Here is a 13,692-nt window from a genome sequence, read left to right as displayed (position 1 = left end):
TTTGCCCCTTTGCTCGTGCAAACAGGGGCTGATGAATCGCTGCCTTCCTAATCACGTACAAGGAGATTTGCTGGGCAAATAATTACAAGTAATTGGCCTCTAGTAAACTAAAAGTCAGGGTTTATTTACTTGCTTGTTTTTACCTGCCTATATCCTCTAATAGCTCCTTCCAGCTCATATTTTTCCGAAGCCTTGGATGTCAGGAAGCCGCGGCTGTGGGTCCTGCCCTCCTCAAACACGTCTGTAATTCTCAGTCCCGCTGTCCCCGCTGTCCTCCCCTGCCTATGAATTTACTGTTGTTTTGACAATTTTATGTGCAAACATATTTAAATCCCTCTGACCTCAGCCTCCTGAGCTGATTGAATTTTGCTTTAACTTTGGTCTGGCAATTTCCATTCCCATGTTTTTATGCAGAATGCCAGGGTTTCAGCTTGTGATAAAACCGAGACAAAACCAGATTTGGGTCCATGCTGAATTTCTCTGCCACACCTCTGTGAGCAGAGGGGCTTGCATTTCTCTCAAGGTACCTTATTCCTTCACTATATGGTTTAGTGGACGTGGTGGTGTTTAATTTGGACTTGATGATCTCGAAGGTCTCTTCCAGCCTTAATGATTCTGTGATCTCTGGGGTCAGGGAGTGCCTTCCCGCAGGTTTGCGGTGGTTCCCTCTCCGAGCTGCGTTCTGGCTTTCTCAGGCATGGCCTTTTTGCAGCCAACGCCTTTTGTTCCCTGTAATTTGCCTCCTTGTGCTGGGGAGCCTTTCATGGGATGGTTTCTCATTTCGGTAAGAGGTTTTCTCTGCCAGCTCTGTTCTGCCTGGGATCAGAAAGGAATTTCTAGATACAATCTCTGTGCTTTCGGTAGAAGGCAGCACTAAATGTCCTTGACATTTAACCTCACCTCCTTGGCCCAGCTGTCTTTAGTGCTTATGTTCTCCAGAGGTTTCCCTTTTGAGGATTAGAGCTGCAGCTACAAATCTGTGGGGTTTATTTTCCCACTTCATTTAAACCCACTCAGCTGCTGACTGTCTGAGGCTGGGTTATTTCCAGCATTAGATCTGGCTCACCGCCCCCAACCAAAACCGATTTTAAGGAGAGCATGAAGCTTTACTTCTTCCCCTGACAGCGTGCTAGAGATTGCTGCACACGCATTGCCCCTTCCCCAGCCCAGCAGAGCTGGGCTGCCACACCAGCGCCTGTCACAGCATTTCCCTGGTGCACCAGGGCAGCTCTAGTTTGGAGATGAGGAAAAGTTCCTCCACTGACAAGTTCAGGCCAGGAAGTCAATCAGGGGGTTGGGGCATTGGTGTATTTAGACCTGGGCAGAAATGCCCAGTTTTCTGTGTTTATTTGGCAGCCAGGGATGCTGTGCCAGTATCCCTATGCCCAGAACATTCCTGGTTTCACATTTTTGGGCCACTTTAAACTAACGAGCTGGGTTTGTCTGTCCTGCCTCCCCAGAGGAGGTGGCTCTGCAGGGCACACAGGGTCCTGCACACACAGCACCAGCTGTGACACGGGCACACCAGGAGCTGCTGGGCACTCGCTGCTCTTCCTCTGCTTTGGGAAACAAAGCTCCGAAGTTCCACTCAAGGAGAATTCCCCACTGCAGCCACAGAAATGGCACAGAAAGTCATGGCTTTCCATTAGACTTGCAGATTTTTTTTCCACAAGCACCCTTGGAAATCTGAGCAGTCCTGATACTGTAGGATTGGGGTCCCAGGAAAGTGTGGTACAGATAGTGCCCCTCTCCCCCCCACGTCCCTGCCTCCCAGTGTTCCTAAGGAGTCATTAATAAATTTTAATTTGAATGAACCAGCCTAGCGTGCTTCCACAAAACCAGCTGGTTTTGTTTTCTCTCTATAGACCTGAACATTTTCATGAATAAAGATTTGCAAAGAATTTTAGAACTTGAAACTAGAAATAGATCCGTCTCTCCAATGCCTTGATCTAATAATGTATTTAAAAATGAGATTTTTTGCAAGAATAATACATGAAATCACCACCTTCGCTTCCATCCTTGATGCTGCCAGGAATCTGTGACTTTATGCTACCTTAAGCACCTATAATTAAGTCTAGATCCCATGTTTCCCAAGGAGACATGATCCCAGCACAATCCCTGCTGGTTTGGGTAGGGTATTTTGCTTTTTAATGAAATATTGTACTGATTGAGTGTGTTAATTTGCCTGATTGTCGGGAAGAATGGTGCTCATCTGCAGAAAGAGGAGCTTTTCCTTTCCTAGGAAGCCACAGTCACGAGGATTGACTCCTAAATTCCCAAGGAAAAGATGCTGTTAACTTCAGGCAGCCATAAAAATAACTTTTGTCATCATTGCACAACACATTTGAGCCAGGCTGATAATTATCCGTGAGGAGCAGAATTGGGAAGGTTTGGGAAAAATTTAAGAGCACTAAATCAAATTGTTGTCACACTTTTAAAACAGCCATTAAAATCCAAAATTGAGGGATTCTTGATAGGTTTTTGTTCTCTCTGAGTCTCTTGTTTGACCCCAATTCCTGTTTCTCCTGCTGAAGCCAGGGTTGCTCCGTGCAGGAGCACGCCCTCCTTTCCCAGGGGAACATTTTGGTGGGGGGGCATTTGCTGTGGTGAGTTTCCCTTTTCCCTCGTGTGGAGCTCCAGCAGCTCCTCTTGGCTGGGGACAATCCCCGACGTCCCCTGCAGCAGCCCCGACCCCGGCAGGGCTCCAGGTGTCAGCCAGGCCCTCCCTGTGCCCCTGCCCCGAGAAAGCAGATTTGGGGTTTTCAGCAGAGTCATCCAAACCCCACCAATGCATCGTCGTGGCTCTTTCCCCCTTTCCCAACCCACACCAATGTCACAAAGTCCACAATTGATTAAAACTTAGGCATCACAGAAATCAGTTTGGTGTCTCACATATTTCTGTATTTCTGGGTCGTTTTGCTTTCTCTCTGTTAAATATTCTGGGAAAAAGCCTTGTTTGTGCCTCAGCCAGCTGAGCAGAGACCTTTGCAGTACAGAGCCTGCAGAGGATCTTCCCCATCCTTCCTCTTCCTCACTGGAGCCAGCCGCACATCCCTGGGATGCTCCCGCATGGAGAGCACCCTCACCTCCAGCTCTCCCTTCCCAGTGCGCCAGCTGCCGTGGTGGGAAGTGATGTGGGACAGCTGGGATGGACCTGCCTGGCCTCAGCACTCCGCACTGCTCCTGCTTCTGCACAGGGGTAGGAAACCTCAGTACCTGAAACCCCTCTTATGCTGAGAGTGTCACCAACTCCGTGGATTTTAATGTCAATTAAAAGTGTAACACAGCTCAAGTTCCATTTTACTTTAAAAACGTGGTTTGGGTTCACCAGCACCCACGGTGTGTTTGTCAAGGTGTTGAATAATTGGTTTAAAGGTTGGAAACATTCATCTGCATTAGCAGAAGTTTAGCAGTTGGGTAAAGAAACTTCATAACTTTTTATTTGGGAAAATACTTGTCTGCTATTTCACTTGGACTCGTGTTTGCACAGTATTAACCTGAAAAGCAGTTGTAGGTGGAAAAAAACCCTCAAAATTGGCCAGGAGCTGGTGTGTGCTCAGCCATTCCCTGCACATCCCTGCTTGTCAACTTGCTCACATTTTTTTTCATTAGTTTCTTGTTATAGTCAAGATATGGTCAATGATCTTTTGAGCTTGGTAATTTTGTTAAACCTTTTTTATGAGGAGTATTGAATTGCTGCATTGAGATGGGAGCTTGCTTCCGTGCAAGATTAATTGGGACTGGTATTTCATTTTGCATAGCACTATTCAAAGCTAATAAAAAGGCCCAGAATAATGAATTCTAAAGTCAAATTATAATGAAAAGCCACAGGTGATTGTTTCATTAGGCTGGATGCAGGAGAACTGTGTCTTCTCTTAACTTTGCCTGTTTGTATTGGTTGCCTGGGGGAAGTAAACAACTTCCAAATGGGTTTGATGTTTCTGAGAAATGTTTTCTTCTGGAAAGACTTCAATAATTAAAAAGATGTGCCTTCTTAAAAGTTCACTGAAGCACAAAACTGTTGCTTTAAAACATTCTTTGTTCAAAATTGTTACCTTGACTGATATTCATGGGAGGAAATTGCCTTCAATGAAGTGAACAAAGCCCTTCTCTTAGCCAGGTTTCAGTGCCTCTCCTGAGAAATGCTCGAGAGCTCCAGGGGCAAAAAGCTTGGCCCAGTGGGAGTGTGATGGTGCTGATGGTGTGCCCAAAACGTAGGGAAGGAGCAGGGCTGCGGTGCAGCCCCAGGCACAGAGCTCTGGGCCCCGCAGCTCTGTCCGAGGCCCCACCTGAGATAAAACTGTGCTGTCTCTTGCATGACTGTTTGCTGTCTCATTCTGTACTTGTCTTCCATGTGTGATTAACTCCCAAATGTTCTCTTTTTTTTTTTTCCTTTTCCCTTTTTGTAGAAATTATTGAGCCTACTACCTCTAGTCGTGTCTCAAGCCCAGGTCAGTATCCCCACGCATCCCCGCAGGAGGCTCGGTGCCTGCAGGGCCTCATTGCCATCGGTGCCCGGGGCTGACCCGGGCAGCTGTGTTGTGGTAGTGCTGGACTGTCTCCTCCGTCTTTGTGCTTCCATTGGTGTGTCTTCCCTCCAGGCTTTGTGTCTTGTCCTCTTTCTCCCTGTTTTGAGCAGCCTCTCCCACATCCCTGTCCCTGCCATGGGTCTCTCTCGGCTGTCCCGGTGGGGGTGCGCAGGGCACTGCTCTGCGTGGGCAAGTCCCTGCTCTGGAATCACCTCACCCTTTGAGTCTTTGCTGATGTTGTTGCAAATGTGGATGTTGGTTTGAGGATTTACAGATTTCTCGCTGTCTCATCACTGACTGATTGTGGGATGGAGCCAGGAGCTGTTGTGAGGTGTTTGTGGGAGCTGAGCGCCTCTCCTTGTGCCTGGCAGGTGTTAACAGGTCCTGAATGTTTGTGGTACATCCCCATTTTCTTGGGGATTTCCTGCTGCTGCTCCCCAGCAGGACACCCTCAGTGGAGCTGGTCATAGAAACATGGAATGGTTTGGATCGGGAGGGACCTCAAAGTTCATCCGGTGCCACCCCTGCCAAGGGCAGGGACACCTCCCACTGTCCCAGGCTGCTCCAACCTGGGCTTGGACACTTCCAGGGATCCAGGGGCAGCCACAGCTGCTCTGGGCACCCTGTGCCAGGGCCTGCCCACCCTCCCAGGGAGCAATTCCTTCCCAATATCCCACCTGTGAGACAAAAACAAGCAGAGTTTTTCTCTGGCAAAACCTACACCAGATGTGTACTTTTATTTCCTAACTGAGATAAAAAGATTGGAAGGACTGTGCCAGAAAGCCACAGAAAGTGGGGTGATTAAACCAAGTGAGGCAGACAAAAGTGCAGATTAAACCAAGGGTTGCAGAAGGAAAACCAGGCACAGGTGGTTCCACCACCCTCAGACTTACAGGAGTAGCAAGGTTTAAATCTTCAGTGCTTTAATTAAAGAGCTTAGGGAGGCCAAGCTCCGGTGTCACTCGGGGGGCAGAGGTGCTGCCTCCCTGCCTTCCCCGGGCCCCAGGGAGCTTCCCAAAGCTCTCCATCTCCTTAGGGCAGAGACTGTGCTGTGCCAGAGCCACAGCAAACCCTCTGAGTGATGTCTGCAGGAGCAGCCTCCATCCAAACCCGCACATGGGGGGGCTGGACTGCAAACAGCTGATAGTGCTTGCAATGAAAGTCCCTATCCTTGGGATTTTCCACAGTTGCCTTGGACTACCAAGGAGTTGAAAATAAGCTGGGGAATTATTTTTCGAGTTAACAGAAGCTGAGAGGAAGGAAAGAGTCACCGCTGTGTCGGTCATGCAAAGTGGTGATAGGAGACCCTCACTCTGTGTGTTGTTTAACTCTGGGGTTTGTAATTCCTGAAAAAGTGCCCTCAGCCTGATGCTGTTCCAAGCTCTGTTCAGGGAAGGAGAGATAATGCTGGGTGGTTGCAGTTGGAATGGACTCCAGTAACATTTCTGGGTTTAATCTCCATCAGTGAGCGCTCCAACAGAGGCACAGTCATTCCTCACTTGCAAAAACTGCTGTTCAAGTAGCACAGCGTTGAGATGTGTTTGAATTCTTGTCTGCATAAATGTGCACCAAATGAGCAAAATTACATGTATTTTTGGGAGCAGGATGGAGATGGGGGAATGGAAAGGCATAGAGCCCTTTAATAATGATCCCTCTCTTAATTCTGAAAGCACGGTGCTAAATAGAGAGGGCTTTTTCCAAACATGAAATTGAGAATATGAAAACCTCTGAACGCAACAGAGGAAAAATTTGGGAATCATTAAAATTGCAGTAGATATGAAACGACATGAGCAAATCCAGCTTTAAATTACCAAGGAAAGTACTCTGAGCTCAGTTTGCAGTTGAAAACCAACATCTGTTCTGCTGAAAGACAACAGAAAGGGGGAGGAGGGTTTAAAGACAGTTCTCAAAATGGTTGAAAATTTAGTATTGAGTCTTTTCTCCTGGAAATGAGCCCTGGTACCAGCAGTGACATTGCACTGAACTGTTCTGTTTGCCTTCCATAATTAAATAACACTGTGATAGTCCCTCTACTTGGCTAATTTTAGCCTGGTAAATAGCTGGATAGTGCCAGCGCTATTGTTACCAAGTTATTCAGCTGCAGAGGCAATGAAAAACTTCCCAGAGTTTCAGGAACTGAGTCCCTCATGTGCTGCAGCATCAGCAGGGAAGGCAGCAGGTTGGGGTGGGAAGTGGTGGCAGAAAGCCTGGGTTATTCGTCCATAGCTGCTTGTGACAGGAAAATTAGATTTATCATAAATCACAGAACGGTTTGGGCTGGAAGGCACCTTAAAATCATCTTGTTCCACCCCCTGCCATGAGCAGGGACATTTCTGGCTTTGTTTAAGGTCCTCCCAGGAGGTTTTGGCCACAGAGTCCTTTGGGTCTGTCTGGCTGCCCCGCTTCCCTCATGCAGGAATACAAAACATGGATAATCTGTAGGAACTCATTTTATCCTCGTGTCTCACATCAGCCAGAAGACAGAGCATCAGCCTCCTTCCTGCTCAATCAAGGCTCTGCAGCTAATTAGCTAATTACCACCATCCTTTACCACTTCAGTGCAGCTTCAGGGGATGTTTTCCCTGGAGAAGGACACAGAGCCTTTGTAGGGTTTCAGTACTGAGCCAGAGGTTGTGAAAACACCCCAAAGCGAGTCAGTCTCTGACCGCAGGAGGGTGAGGGAGAGTTGGAGGCCAAGGCTCTCCCAGAAAGGATGGGAAACGACTGACGGGATGTTTGATGTTCCATCATCACTGCTTGAGTTTCCCAGGACCCTCCTTAAAGATCAAACTCAGAAGTTGCTCTTTGTAGAAAGTGAGGAATCTGTAGCAATCCTGGAGAACTTTCAGGATCCCCCCCCGGTTCCCAACAACAGGGTACAAAGCATTTCAGACATTTTTAATGCGTGCAAAGCAACGCCGTGTTTGAGAGCCCTGGTGACACATTTGTGCATTTCTCTGCTGGAGCCCTTTTCGGTACATTTGGGGATTTACTTTCCTCATTTGAAGTGACAGTGCTTCAAGCATGTGGAATTAGCTGCAAAAGTTACAAAATTGGGGCCACCGTTGGTATCTGTTTTGTCAGCCAGCGCCAGGAGCCGGAGCTCCTTACAAATCTTTCCTCCTTCAGCATAATTAGTTCACAGGTGGTGTCTTGAAAAGCCTTTGAAGATGTTGCTGAATTCTTAATGCTGACTAAACAAGTAACTGTGACAGGTCAGAGAGAATAATTGAGGAATCTTCTTTAATTAATGATTTCACATCTTATGAGACACTTTTATAAAAATTGGAGCTGGAGAGAGAAGGACCTTAAGTTATTTAATTTTCTCAGGAACAAAAGCATATGTTTAAATGAGCACTTGGGCAGGTTGGACAACTCCTTGAACTTCAGTTGCTTCTCCCTGCTCTGCCTTTCTGCACATCTAACACATTTAATATGCCACAATACCAAATAATACCTCATTTCAAGCAGGCTCTGTTTGTTTCATGGGAAACCTGCCAACCCCTCCAGTTTTTCTCCTCTTATGCAGTTGCAAATCCCATTTAAATCAATCAGTGAATTTGTGTAAGGAGAATCTGCAGGGCTGGACTCTGAATTCGGCATTTCCAGTGCTCTTTCTGGCCATTAGTTCTGTCTGTTCGTGAGGAAAGCACCACGTTCCTGCAGCTGGAGGGCTCTGCATGTGAGAGGGAGACATTGGTGCAGCAAACTCTGGAGCAGGGAAGAGCCCTGGGTCAAAAGACAGAGCCAGTTGTGCTTCATCAGCCAACACCCCACTGTTCTTCCTTTTCCCTGTCTGTGGAATTCCTTCCAAAACACTAAACGAGCATGAAAAGGTGATCCAGATTTCGGGTTAACAGGCCCTGGATCATTGCAAATTTAACTTCTAAATCCTGTTAGGAGCAGATGTGTGTTTGTTCTAAGGGCTTTTAATGCTTGGTGGCCACTTTGGTGCCTCCCAAACAACCCACCTGGGAAGGAAGGCAGAGTGTCCCATCTCCATCAGCTGATGGTGAATCCCCCTCCAGCACTCAGTCCCAGATCACCAGAGGTTCTTAGCCCCAGCTAACAGATATCAAACAGATAGAGGGTTACCAAGCCTTGCTGTGAGTAGTTTGGCCTCAAACAGGCGAGTATCTCTAAAGAGAAAATACCAATATATTAAACCTCCTTGTTAGTCGGCTGAAAGCTTTATGTTCAGAGCACATCGTGTGCATTGCTGCTGCATTTCAGAACCCAGGCAGGTGTGAAATTCCAGCGTGGCTCCCCGTGCCAGGAGAAGCTGGTTTCTGTATTCAGCCAGCTCCGTGCACCTGCACCGTTAATTCCATGTTTCTGTGGGAACCCGCGGCTGAGCGACACCAGCCCGGGAACACTGGGAATTATATCCCGTGGGAAATAGCTGCCTTTCCGTGCTGCAGTCACCTGCTGCTACAAACAGGTGAACTCTGTGTTTGTAAATCATCCCGTGAAGGCACATCCTCCGAGTGAATGTGTGGAATTAGGTAAACATTTCTGTTTAAGCTGAACGAGTGTCTCAGGGTGTGCTCAGTGACATTCAGCGTGTTCAGAGCCTGCATCATCATTCCAGCAGAATGTTTGAACACACTAAATCATATTATTCGCTGCTTGCTGAAGAGATGCATTATTTAATATCAAAAGCTTTCTGTCAGCTGAAAAATAGGACTAGAACTAGGTCGTTTTTAGTCCATTGGTTCCCACTCTCTAAGCTGGCATGTAAAATAAAAAGAATGTTTTTTTCCTGATGCTGTATTGCCTACAAGCCTTCTGTCAGTGGGGATTTCAATATTAATAAGTTTTCCCACGAATATGAGAAGCCCACTTAGGAGAAGAAGCTGCTCTGAGAATCCTGAATACTTTACAATATCACACATTGATCACTTGGCTGGAATTTCACATTTTAACCAAGGAGTGCTTCTGAGAGCTGCCAGGAAAGCAGAGCAGGGCCAGGTGTGAAATGGCTTCTGGAGGCTGTGAGAAGGGTGGAGGATGTGGAAGGTGCAGAGACGCTCAACCTCCTGTTGTTGCTTTCTCCCACTCGCGCGTTTCCTATTCCGGGATGAGCCACGGCTCCCAGGCTCCCTGGGCAGCCCCGGGTTCCTCCCTGTCTCTGAGGGATGCTCACCCTGGATGGAAGTGCTCAGCCTCAAGGGATCAGTGTCCTTGGTGCTGGGGGTTTATCAGCATCCATATTAATTTTCGGTTTTTGTGGATGGGATCAGCATTTGTCAGGTGTGAGTGTGTTGTGGGTAGGAACTCCAGCATGGAAACCTTGGGAACATGGGGAGGGATCTTCCCAGTACAGCTCGAACTTCCCACAGTTAAAGGGGTTTAAAACACAGCTATTCATAGAGTCATGGAATATCTTGAGTTGAAAGGGACCCACAGGATCATCCATTCCAGCTCCTGTTCCTTCACAGACCCCTCAACACTCCCACCTACTCTGGGCATCCCTGGCAGCGCTGCCCAAATGCTCCTGGAGCAGCCTTGGGGCCAGGACCATTCCCTGGGGAGCCTGGGCAGTGCCCAGCACCCTCTGGGGAAGAACCTTTCCCTGCTCTCCAGCCTGAGCCTGCCCTGGCCCAGCTCCAGCTGCTCCCTTGTTCTTTATCCAACCTATTTACACCTTCCACGAGATTGAGACAAGTCCCAGCTCTGACTGAGAGAAGACAAGCAGGAGACTCCAGAATGTGATTCACCAGCAGGAAGAGAGCAGTCCGTGTTTTTATTTATCACAGAAGGATATGTTTTAAGTGAAGGTTTGATCAGCCAGAACTGGCTGGCTACAGGAATTGTACAGGAATAAATATGCATATATCCATCTCGATGAGACGGGTGGCCATGTGCAGAGATTTAAAATGTATATAGAGCTGTGTAACCATAACTTCAGGGAGGGCCCAAGTCTGCGTGGAATATGGAGAAACCTACAGCTACAGCTGGCAGGGAAGGATCTGACAAACTTGGGTTGTTGATAGAGGGAAGGCTTGGGGATTAGGGGGCTTGTCAGAAAAAGCCTGTTTGAAAACTCCATGAATATGTCAGTTTTAAAGAAATTCAAATAAAGGCCTGTTGAGTTTTGAGTGGAAAAAAATATATTGGCTTCCTTCCAGGCTCCCCATCTCATTCCAGGCAACACTTCTTCTTTTTTTGTCTTTTCCCCGTCTGAATTTCGCACCAAATGGAAATTTCAGTTCCATGCCAGCTGCATTTAGAGTATCTGTGCAACATGGACATTTTGATGGAGTTGCCAACAACATTTCCAGCCAGGGATGGAAAACAACATCCCAGGATGACACAGGATCAGCCATGTCCTTGCTCTGAACCTGATGTTTAAAAGCTGCATCGCTGCATCTTTTCCTTTCCCTCACTACAAACAGGTGCAAGGCCCAGTCTACTGAGGTGGTTTTCAAGCTGGTTTTGGTCCTTCTTTAAGCTTTCCAGATGAGCTCTTAACATGTCACCAGGCAACCCATGAAAGGCTGAATGTCGGTTTTTCCAGGAATCTCTCTGGGTTAAAGAAAACAGCACCAAAATTTGTGGGTAAAAACGTGATGGTCAAGCCAGGCCCGCGTCCTTCCAAGAGCGGGGTTGTAAGAGGTTTGAGCAGCAGCTCTGAACAATTAAGTAAATATTCCTTTGTCACTGGGTGTCATTGCTCTCTGGAGCAGCCCTGCCTTGGTTTTAGCTGGGTTTGTGCAGGACTCTGCAGCTGTTTGAGACAGAGCTCCGTCGGAACAGGAGCTGCTTGTGACGGCGCAAACGCCCCAGCGAGGGCGGTGCAGGAGTCCCTGAGGAGACTCAGACAGGTCTGGAGTGTGAGCAGACTGAGGCCAGTGGCTGGAGGAGCTGGGAGTGAGGAACCAAACAGGGGTGGTGTGCACAGAGCTGAGGCAGAGCTCGGCCCAGGCCCTGCACTCGGTGTTCCACACTCGGTGTTCCACACTCGGTGTCCCACACTCGGTGTCCCACACTCAGTGTTTCACACTTGGTGTTTCACACTCGGTGTCCCACACTCGGTGTTCCACACTCGGTGTTCCACACTCGGTGTCCCACACTTGGTGTTTCACACTCAGTGTTTCACACTTGGTGTTTCACACTCGGTGTCCCACACTCGGTGTTTCACACTCGGTGTCCCACACTCGGTGTCCCACACTCGGTGTTCCACACTCGGTGTTTCACACTCAGTGTTTCACACTTGGTGTTTCACAGTGTCCCACACTCGGTGTTCCACACTCGGTGTCCCACACTCGGTGTTTCACACTCGGTGTTTCACACTCGGTGTCCCACACTCGGTGTCCCACACTCGGTGTTTCACACTCGGTGTTCCACACTCGGTGTCCCACACTCAGTGTCCCACACTCGGTGTTCCACACTCGGTGTCCCACACTCGGTGTTTCACACTCGGTGTCCCACACTCGGTGTCCCACACTCGGTGTTTCACACTTGGTGTTTCACACTCGGTGTCCCACACTCGGTGTCCCACACTCGGTGTTCCACACTCGGTGTTTCACACTTGGTGTTTCACACTCAGTGTCCCACACTCGGTGTTCCACACTCGGTGTTCCACACTCGGTGTTTCACACTAAGTGTCCCACACTCGGTGTTCCACACTCGGTGTTTCACACTCGGTGTCCCACACTCGGTGTTCCACACTCGGTGTTTCACACTTGGTGTTTCACACTCGGTGTCCCACACTCGGTGTTCCACACTCGGTGTTCCACACTCGGTGTCCCACACTCGGTGTCCCACACTCGGTGTTCCACACTCGGTGTTTCACACTTGGTGTTTCACACTCGGTGTCCCACACTCGGTGTCCCACACTCGGTGTTCCACACTCGGTGTCCCACACTCGGGCACTGTGCGGGGTCCTGCTGCTGCCCGACCATCGCTGCCCGCTGGGCCTGGCTGCACGGGCACCTGAGCATCAACAGAGAGAAGGGAGCTGCTTCAGAGGGGAGTGGCAGAAGCAGAGGTTTGCGCCTCTGAGCAGAGAGCGTCCACTCAAACCTCAGCTGTTCAGGACACGCTGTGCAGGTGGAAGGAAACACGTGAGGAGCTCAGGCCCGGTTACCACTTGCTGCTCCATTGATCCAGCAGGGTTAACAAGCACAATTCACTTCAGTTGGTCTCGTGCTCTGGCACCTGTTCCTGTTCAGGATTTTCAGGAAGTCCAGGTTTTAACTGAGCCTCTGAATCCACAGAACAGTGTGGAGCCATCTGATTAAAATTTTAAAGACGCTTTTCATTAAGATGGAAGTTGTGCAAAATATTTTCCCATTTTCAGCTGCTGAGTCAGATATTTCCATAAGAAAAAGCTGCTGGCATGAGGCAGCGGAAGATTAACTCAGTGGATGAGTGGCAGCCTGCTCCCTCCCACCCACCCACTCCACATCGAACCAAGCCATGGAGGTGACGCTGGGTGACACTGGGACATTCAGCGGCGCCTGCCACTGCAAACACCGGGGTGAAATGATTGACCTTGGCATCTTTTGTCCTCCTCATTTTCGAGGTACATGACTCAGCTTTGCATCTCTCTCTCAATCATCTCCCACAATGGCAGGGCTGCATCTCTGTGCAAAAGAGAAGTGATAGGACTCGCCCTTGCTCTCTCCCTGATTGCTCTGGAATGATTGTCTCCCATTCAGCCTCCCTGTTCAACCTCCCGCTGCACAAAACCACCCAGAATGAGCTTTCTGCCAAAGCCAGGCAATTCAGAGAACAACTGGGTTTGGAAAGCTCCAGAGGGTGTTCGCTGGAACAAACGGGGTGCGGATTTTCGAATAGGAAAACAGGGAGTCATTTGAATAATCCGCAGGAAATTGTCAAAGCAAAGAACTCTGGTTAGAGAGACACTGCAGGAATAAGCAATGCCTGCCTTGCTGTGAGTAAGGATTCCAAACCTGCAGCCTGCTGTGCCCTTCCCTCCCACGTTGCACAGTCCCATTTAGTCTTTAATTTTCCCAGAATCACACAATGTCCTGAGCTGGAAGGGACCCACAAGCACCAAGTCCAACTCCTAGCAGAAGGAAACGTGTTTTTGTAAAAAGAGGTGAAATCCCACCCTGTTCAATGCAGATTATCACTATGCAATTCCAATCAGGTTTTGGAGAAACCTGAAGGATTTTAGTACTTAGGGGTAATA

At 48.6% G+C, this 13,692-nt stretch overlaps 1 protein-coding gene across 3 annotated transcripts in view; it reads left to right on the top strand.

Moving 5' to 3' along the window:
- NEGR1 (neuronal growth regulator 1) overlaps window positions 1–13,692 on the top strand; it is a 191,958-nt gene that overhangs the window by 161,060 nt on the left and 17,206 nt on the right. The window contains exon 7 of one of the 3 annotated variants that reach the window (XM_048312294.1): window positions 4,410–4,451. The exons of the other annotated variants lie outside the window; for them this stretch is intronic. Coding sequence (XP_048168251.1) covers window positions 4,410–4,451 — 42 coding nt within the window. The remainder of the gene's footprint in view (window positions 1–4,409; window positions 4,452–13,692) is intronic. 3 annotated transcript variants of the gene reach the window in all.

The sequence above is a fragment of the Corvus hawaiiensis genome, chromosome 9 (assembly GCF_020740725.1).
Source record: "Corvus hawaiiensis isolate bCorHaw1 chromosome 9, bCorHaw1.pri.cur, whole genome shotgun sequence".
Taxonomy (NCBI): Eukaryota; Metazoa; Chordata; class Aves; order Passeriformes; family Corvidae; genus Corvus; species Corvus hawaiiensis.
This window is presented reverse-complemented; position numbering and strand designations above follow the sequence as displayed.